Raw genomic sequence first — 9,447 nt, forward strand, 5'->3', positions numbered from 1 at the left:
AAAGTTGTAAACGTCACTTCACAACATTTATTTGTGGAGAATATAGAAGGCTTTAGACATGAGATGAAACCCTTTTGGGATGTAGGTGCTATTAAGAGATTGAAAAACTATTATGAAACAGTTCTATGTAAGATGCATGTTTTCTGAAAATTGTGAATTAAAAAAATATATTTTTCTGACCATATCCTTCTTGTGGGTAATGTTGGTGAGGTTCAAGGCAAAGATGGTCTCTCGAGCCCCAAGGATGAGTACACCCATGTCTTCCACAAGGAGCATGGTGGAGTAGTTCCACACTCCTTCCTCCTGAAAAATGTATCCTCTGTTTCCTAGCAACAGCAGAAAAGGCTTTAAATCCCTAGTGTAGTGAAGTAGCTAATGGAAAGTGCTACTTGTAATAAAGAGCAGATGAATACAAATAAGTAGAGTAGAAGTAAAGCAGAAGTAAGAATAAATTCAATTGTCAAAAATACTGTATTATTGGTTAATTATTAACTAACAAGAGTAAAGTTAATAGTTTATGCCATTCGTTCAAACAACCCGACTTCAAGACCATCTTGACAATATTCTTTGTCAAATTTGAAAAAAATCATGAACCGTTTTTTTGGCGTTTTTATCACTTTAACAACTTATTAACATGCTTTTCAGTATATTGCGTGCGATTTATAGTGTGCAATGTGTAGCCAGGTCACAAAACAAAACATACACTGAAAAAACGAACAAAAATTAAAAACACAGCTTACTTACTGCTCAGGGAAATTGTTTTCCGAGGTGTGCTGAACAAAGGCCAAACCTGGCCTAAAGTCAATACAACTGGACCCCAGAAAGACAAGATAACTAGAAACAACATGTCCTTAGCTCTTCTGCTACAGCACATGGTCATTCTTAGTCTCTCAGTCACACTGTGAAAAATACTGGAAATCTGCTCACGCTTCACAACCTCAGCCTCACTGCTGCTCTTTTGCAGTCAAGACCGCCTTCATACTGAGATATATAGCTTGGTTTTATTCATGTAGGCTGAATCTTCAAAGAACCAGGAACCATGTGAAGCCATCTGGGAACATCGTGAAAGAGCGAGAAAGAGAGAGAGAGGCAAAAAAAAGGCATAAGAAGCAGCAATAATTCTGTTATACTGCTATAGTGATGTAAATGCAGCTTCAAAAAGGTTCTCCTGCACACGAAACATGCCAGTGCATTTATAGAATGTAGCTAAACCACAGTTATCACACGCCACTTCTGAGGAATTGATAGAGGCAGGTTTAACCTTCTGACTTTATTTATTCGGAATTATATTCTTTTACTTAAATGACTTTAAATTATTTTAATCATTTATTGCGTATTGGCAATGCTCTTTATCCGAACATAAAGTACAAATTCTAACAAATGTTGGAATGGTAACAGATAGATTGTTAACAGATTTAATACTATTTCGTTGACAATACAAAGTTGACATTAGGGGCATCTGAAATTCACACTGGATTCAGCTGTGAATATAAAATATTTCTAAAGTAAAGCTATTAAAGTCAATAATGACTGCATAAATCCCAAAAAATATTATCATTAGACAACAGTTTAAGTTGTAACGTCATTGACACTATGAAAATGCATGTTGCTAAAAGGAAAAAAAAAAACATCATGCGTGAACTAAAATTCTTAAGAGGAACTGTAGAACTTCAGTTTAAAACACAGGACAAGAGAGGATTAGCTCTCAGACCTGTTCAGGGGCTTTTTTTTATGACCACAAACCTAAAATAATACACTCACACTGCACATCTTTCCTCATAATCTTAGTCAGATTCACATAAATGACATATATGTAGTAGCTCAGTGGTAAAAGATCTGGGTCACTGATAAAATTGTCATGGTTTCATGCCCCAATATCACCAAGCTTGCTGGGATCTTGAGCAAGACCATTAACCCTCTCTGCTCCAGGGGCACTGTATCATGGCTGACCCTGCACTCTGAGCCTAGTTTCCCAACAGCTGGAATATGCAAAAAAAAAAAAATAATAATATAAGAATTTCACTGTGCTGTAATGTATGTGCGGCAAGTAAAAAAAAGCCTATTTTCTATGAAAAATAAAAAAAATTAAAAGTTTGCAAAGTATCTGAACATAGAAACTCTGGATTAATGATCAATAAACCACAGTGCTGCATTTTTTTAATATGCTTGTCAGTGTGCCACATAATTTACTGCTACTACAGCTACTGTTGCTACCTCTACTCTTGCTACAGTATTTGCGCTGCATCTGTTAACACTACTACTACTACTACTACTACTAGATCAGACCACATTAAATTAGGAATTATAACAGAATTTCACTAGAAGTTAAGACTTTTATCATAATCAGACAACACTAGCGCTGCAAATTCCTGCGTACTTGACATACGTTCTATCTAGCCGGCTTACTACTTAAATAGTACATGCAAACCATTTGCAGCATCTGCAAACTGCAGGAGCACTTCCTTCTTCTTGTGGAGTTGTTTTCACATCATTTAAAAGTCACAGGGATGCATAAATAGATCACTAGCCTACCAAAACGTACTGAATAAAATTATAAATGCAACACTTTTGTTTTTGCCCCTGTTTTCATGAGCTGAACTCGATAAATCTTAGTCTTTTTCAGTGTACACAAAATGCCTATTTCTTTCAAATATTGTTCATAAATCTGTCTAAATCTGTGTTAGTGAGCACACCTGTGAGGTGGATGATTATCTCGGCAAAGGAAAAGTGCTCACTAACACAGATTTTGACAAATTTGTGAATAATATTTTAGAGAAATAGGCATTTTGTGTACATAGAAAAAGGCATAGATCTTTGATATTTTGTTAACAGATTTAATACAATTTCATTGACAATACAAAGTTGACATGAGGGGCATCTGAAATTCACACTGGATTCAGCTGTGAATATAAGATATTTCTAAAGTAAAGTTGATAAAGTCAATAATGACTGCATAAATCCTGAAGAATATTATTATTAGACAACTGTTTAAGTTGTAACGTAATTGACACTATGAAAATGCATGTTGCTAAAAGGAAAAAAAAAACATCATGTGTGAACAAAAATTCTTAAGAGGAACTGAAGAACTTTGGTTTAAAACACAGGACAAGAAAGGATTAGCTCTCAAGCCTGTTCAGGGTTTTTTTATGACCACAAACCTGAATGCCATATATGTTCTAGCTCAGTGGTAAAAGATCTGGGTTAATGAGAAAATTGTCAGGGTTTCATGCCCCAGCATCACCAAGCTCTACCTGCTGGGACCTTGAGTGAAACCATTAACACTCTCTGCTCCAGGGTCACTGTATCATGGCTGACCCTGCACTCTAAGCCCAGTTTCCTAACAGCTGGGATATGCAAAAAAAATAATTTTGCTGTGCTGTAATGTACTTGTGACAAGTAAAAAACAATATTTTCTATTAAAAAAAAAAAAAATGTTTGCAAAGTATCTGAACATAAAATCTTTGGATTAATGATAAATATACCACAGTGCTGCATTTTTTTATATGCTTGTCAATGTGCCACATAATTTACTGCTACTACAGCTTCTGTTGCTACCTCTACTATTGCTACAGTATTTGTGCTGCATCTGTTAACACTTCTACTACTACTACTACTACTACTATTTTTGGTGCAGCTTCAACTGCTACTACTACTGGTCTGTTACTACTACTATTATTAGTGGTCTTGCTACTAATAAAACTACTAATACTACTAATTATGTTAGTAATTTGAAATAGACAGAATCAAAACTTTTGCCTAAATTCTTTTCCCCTTGAGAACATAAGGTCACAGGCATTCCACAATCTTAAATGTAGCTACTAATAAAAACTATGGCATGTTATTCTTGGTAATGAAATTCAAGCACTGTATTCTACAATGACATTAAAGGTAAAATTGTGTGTTGTTAAAATAGGCAGACTGTGTGTACATTATGGCTTGGAAAAGAGATCAGACCACATTAAAAAAAGAATTAAAACTGAATTGTCCTAGCAGTTTAGTCTTTCATCATAATCAGAAAAACACTAGCGCTGCAGATTCCTGCGTACTTGACATACGTTCTATCTAGCCGGCTTACTACTTAAATAGTACATGCAAACCATTTGCAGCATCTGCAAACTGCAGGAGCACTTCCTTCTTCTTGTGGAGTTGTTTCACATCATTTAAAAGTCACAGAGATGCACAAATAGATCACCAGCCTACCAAAATATACTGAATAAAGTTATAAACGCAACACTTTTGTTTTTGCCCCTGTTTTTCATGAGCTGAACTCAAAGATATGTCTTTTTCTGCGTACACAAAATGCCTATTTCTCTCAAATATTGTTCACAAATCTGTCTAAATCTGTGTTAGTAAGCACACCAGTGAGGTAGATGGATTATCTCGGCAAAGGAGAAGTGTTTACTAACACAGATTTAGACAAATTTGTGCATAATATTTGAGAGAAATAGTCATTTTGTGTACATAGAAAAAGTCATAGATCTTTGATTTCAGCTCATAAAAAATGGGGGCAAAAACAAAAGTGTTGCGTTTATAATTTTGTTTAGTATATTACATTGTAACCACAGCTCATAAAACATAAGAAAATCCTAAAGCCTAGCCCATTTAATACAATAATTATAATCTGTAGATTATTCAATTTATGTCTTTTTAATACACAGCGCTACTGAAAACACTGAGCCAAACACACAAACAACGAAACAAACAAAACAAATTAATTAATTAATAGGATATTTATAAAGCCTACAAGGAAAAATTGTTTCAGTGCAGAAACACTGGCTAATAAATAAACTTCAGCACTTAAAATGTAACTTTATTTGCTTTAAAGGGCCTTATCATGAAATGAGCCAAACCCTGCAGGGTGTGTTTTAATGGCACTGAAATTGCCATTGAGCAATGCTGCTCGGAGACCAGGGACAACGATGCTCTAAACGTGCCTGAGCCCAAGCTGAGAAGATGGGACAAAACCTGTCACAATATCAGAATATGTTTATGCATCTAGGCATATTTTAGGCTCAAGTACAAATGTGCCTAACACACAAACAGACATATGAGAGTTTTAAAACCATGTCATTTCCTGGCAGGAAACCTCAAGCATAGACAGATACAATGTAGGGTTACAAAATCATGCCAGTGCATCTTTTAAAAAATGATTTTACATTTTAATGCTTAGACAAAATGCTTAAATGTTTAGCAAAAGGAGGTAGTATTGTAGTTGAGTCAGCTATGTAATGAAAGTCATTTCAGTGTGCAGTCAAGTCCAAGCAATGTAAAAGAATTTCAGACAGAGCATGCAAAAAATAATAATAGTACTAAGTTCAGGAGTGTTAAGATACATAGAAGAAAAGGCAGGGTTGGATCCCTATACAGATTTGCAAAATGCCGAATACTATATTTCTATGTGCTATATGGAAGGACCTAAATGGACATTTTAAGTAGCTTAAATTCTGTAAGAAAAAATAATAAGAAGAAGAATAATAAGAATGAAAAAGATTACACAAGAGCAAAACTATGTTGTTGGTGGGGAAAGGATATTACACACCAACATCTCATGCCAAATGTGAAGCATGGTGGTGGCAGCTTAGCTGCTTTAAGGACATGATTAGTATTTGTTAATATTAAAACTAAAGTTTCAGTACTACATCACCGCCTAGAGAGATATACAGTGCAATACTGTCTGGCATACAATACAATTACTTACAAATCTCTTCCATATCAGGGTTTGATTTCAGTGCAAATATGACAATCTTGACTTACCTTTTGTAACCCACTTTCAGTCACTTTGGAGCTCTGCAGCAGGCGCTGACACATGCTCCTCCTGTCCCTTAAGCAAAACAAACGAATCCTTAAGTGTATAAAGGAGGGGCAAAGTGCTACAATGTGGATAAGCTGTTGTCAGTTCTCCAGGCAAGTGTGAGTGGAGCTCATGGAGTAGGCTGCATTGTTGCTTTGCAAGTCAAACTGCTGGAGTCCTGCAGTGAAGTATGAAAGAGCTACAGTTAGATTCCCCTTTCTGCTGAGCTGAGGAGAAAAGGACATGCCATAACAGACTACACACACACACACACACACACACACACACACACACACACACACGCACAGACACAAACACACACACACACACACACACACACACACACACACACACACACACACGCACACGCACACACACACACACACGTCACTGTAGGAGGGAAGAACTCAAAAGAGCACAAACACTTGACATCTTGGCTGCTTGTATATATGTGAACATTTGTATTTTTCGGTCAAAGGTGCTTGTATCTAAATAACCCATTAAATATTCACATATTCATATTCATATTAACCCAAGCAAATAAGATGAGTTCAAATGTATGAAATGGAGGAACTTCTTGTTTCCACATTGTGTTAAAGAAAGGGTGGAACAGAAAACCCCAGTTGCAAGTTCTGACATGAACAGGTGCGTTTAACTGCTCTAGGAGGCACTTTTTTCCTTCCTCCTGTCACACAAACATTTCAAAACAGTGCTTTTCCTCATGGTGAAACACTGACAACACATTTTGGTTAATACTACAGAAGCCTGAGATTAGTGCAAGCTTGGTGCACTGTAGTGACCAAAATAAACTAAACAAACAAACAAAGCAAAGATCTGGTCTGATATCATATCAGATATCATCAAAGGTCAACAAAAGATTATTTTAGCCCAGCCTGACTTGCAATCATTTACACAGCCCTTGTGCAGTTTGTAAACTTGTTTACTTTTAACTTAAACATGCTTTAAATAGAAATCTTTAATAAAACTCTCACAAACATCACAATCATTTCTAGATGAAGTCGGAATTCACACAATTATTGAAGAGATTGGGTCTATAGAAAGGAAATGCAGGTTTTTACAGGATCCTGAGAGTTTTTACAACTAAGCTTACTTGATTTTTTTTTAAATCACTGGTGCCACCTAGTGGCCACTTTGCAAAACAGGTGCTCTTGACACAATTTCACCTACTGGGTCATGGTACGTGAGGCTGTCTGTCTAGATCTGGAAGCGTTCTGGTTTTTTTTTACCACCAGATGCCGCTAGTGAGCCCATTCTCGCTACAACAGGGTAAGAACGGCCCTCTGAAAAATGCCAAAGATTTTTTAATTTTATTTTAAATGCTTTACTCATATCACATGCATTTGATAATAAATGTCGGCTTTCGAACTACATTTTCCCTTAGTTATTATTATTTGTCTGTCTGGTGCATAACAAAAAAAATAAACTAATCTAGCATTAGGAGGCAAATTAAATTAATTTATTATTTATTATTATTATTTATTTAAATCATAGAAAAATCTCCACAATTATACTGGTAGTCAATTCAGCTCATGTCATTTGCTTTAAAAAATAAATAATGTGGCCCTTACAGAAAAAAGGTTTGAGGACCCCTGCCCTACAACTTACTCCCCAATCAATCCTTTTCTACCTGTGCCTTATTAGTTATTTGTATATTTAATTTCCCTCTTTCTGTTGTGGCTTATTGTCATGATCAATTTCACAATTTCAATTTCAGGTTTCATGTTCTATTATTGGTTTCTTGATGTTACTTTATTGGGTTTTTTACCTGCTTTTAACCTGCATGTCTAATTGTGCACTTACAGTTTGGTTGCTGGAAGCAGTCAAAATGGATATATAGTTGCTGCCATAATGGCGTTTTAGTCCTGCTGATATTTTTAATGGATTGCTGTTCATGGAGACCCACAATATTACTGCCTAAAATGCCATTTAACCCCCCATGACCCTGACTATCACTGTATTCATTCAAGTCATTTTACTGTCCAGTTTTGGCGAAAAGTAAAAATCTTTATAGGTTTGCTCATTCTTTTAATTCATACTTGTTCAGCGTTACACTGACTATCAATTTTCAAGTCATATTACTGTATATGTTTTAAGAACATTAATGGTAAAACCACTCCATTATTAAACTGTATTCTAACACTTGCACCATTTTTTTTAAATCTTTCCTTTCATTCAGCATGCCTGATTATTACAGTATTAATGTTCCAGTCATTTTACTGTACAGTTTTTGTACTGTACTGTACTGTACAAAAGCAAAACCACTCCAAAATTCAAAGTGCTTGGTTGACATTAAAATTATTAAACAAAAGTGCGAAAACACATTTTAAAGTTTGGGTACATGTTGACAAACAGTTATGTGACCATCTAAGGTATAAATTACTATTTTTGGATGAATTCTTTTTGGAATCACAATGCAGGATTTTGAGAGCATTTCATGATGTGTAAATAATCTTGATCTTTACAACAGGCCTCAGAAGAACAAGAGGAATTTAAAAGAAATGGAGGAGCAGATGAGAATATCATACTGATTGTATATATATATATATATATATATATATATATATATATATATATATATATATATATATATATATATATATATACAGTGAGGAAAATAAGTATTTGAACACCCTGCTATTTTGCAAGTTCTCCCACTTACAAATCATGGAGGGGTCTGAAATTGTCATCGTAGGTGCATGTCCACTGTGAAAGACATAATAAAAAAAAAATAATCCAGAAATCACAATATATGATTTTTAAACTATTTATTTGTATGATACAGCTGCAAATAAGTATTTGAACACCTGTCTATCAGCTAGAATTCTAAACCCTCAAAGCCCTGTTAGTCTGCCTTTAAAATGTCCACCTCCACTACATTTATTATCCGAAATTAGATGCACCTGTTTGAGGTCGTTAGCTGCATAAAGACACCTGTCCACTCCATACAATCAGTAAGAATCCAACTACTAACATGGCCAAGACCAAAGAGCTGTCCAAAGACACTAGAGACAAAATTGTACACCTCCACAAGGCTGGAAAGGGCTACGGGGAAATTGCCAAGCAACTTGGTGAAAATAGGTCCACTGTTGGAGCAATAATTAGAAAATGGAAGAAGCTAAACATGACTGTCAATCTCCCTCGGACTGGGGCTACATGCAAGATCTCACCTCGTGGGGTCTCAATGATCCTAAGGAAGGTGAGAAATTAGCCCAGAACTACACGGGAGGAGCTGGTCAATGACCTGAAAAGAGCTGGGACCACCGTTTCCAAGGTTACTGTTGGTAATACACTAAGACGTCATGGTTTGAAATAATGCATGGCACGGAAGGTTCCCCTGCTTAAACCAGCACATGTCCAGGCACGTCTTAAGTTTGCCAATGACCATTTGGATGATCCAGAGGAGTCAGGGGAGAAAGTCATGTGGTCAGATGAGACCAAAATAGAACTTTTGGGTCATAATTCCACTAAGCGTGTTTGGAGGAAGAAGAATGATGAGTACCATCCAAGAACACCATCCCTACTGTGAAGCATGGGGTGGTAGCATCATCTTTGGGGTGTTTTTCTGCACATGGGACAGGCGACTGCACTGTATTAAGGAGAGGATGACCGGGGCCATGTATTGCGAGATTTTGGGG

The 9,447-nt window shown here is 36.0% G+C and overlaps 1 protein-coding gene across 1 annotated transcript in view; it reads right to left on the reverse strand.

Moving 5' to 3' along the window:
* Nucleotides 1–6,067, reverse strand: part of LOC124402931 (semaphorin-4E-like) — a 21,497-nt gene extending 15,430 nt beyond the window's left edge. Inside the window, exons 1-3 of the mRNA XM_046876376.1 lie at nt 5,755–6,067; nt 745–1,051; nt 181–326 (exon numbers count right to left, since the gene is read on the reverse strand). Of these exons, the coding sequence (XP_046732332.1) occupies nt 181–326; nt 745–880 (282 nt within the window). The 5' untranslated portion in view covers nt 881–1,051; nt 5,755–6,067. The remainder of the gene's footprint in view (nt 1–180; nt 327–744; nt 1,052–5,754) is intronic.
* Between the last annotated feature and the right edge of the window lie 3,380 nt (nt 6,068–9,447).

This window comes from Silurus meridionalis, chromosome 20 (assembly GCF_014805685.1).
Source record: "Silurus meridionalis isolate SWU-2019-XX chromosome 20, ASM1480568v1, whole genome shotgun sequence".
NCBI classification, from domain to species: Eukaryota; Metazoa; Chordata; class Actinopteri; order Siluriformes; family Siluridae; genus Silurus; species Silurus meridionalis.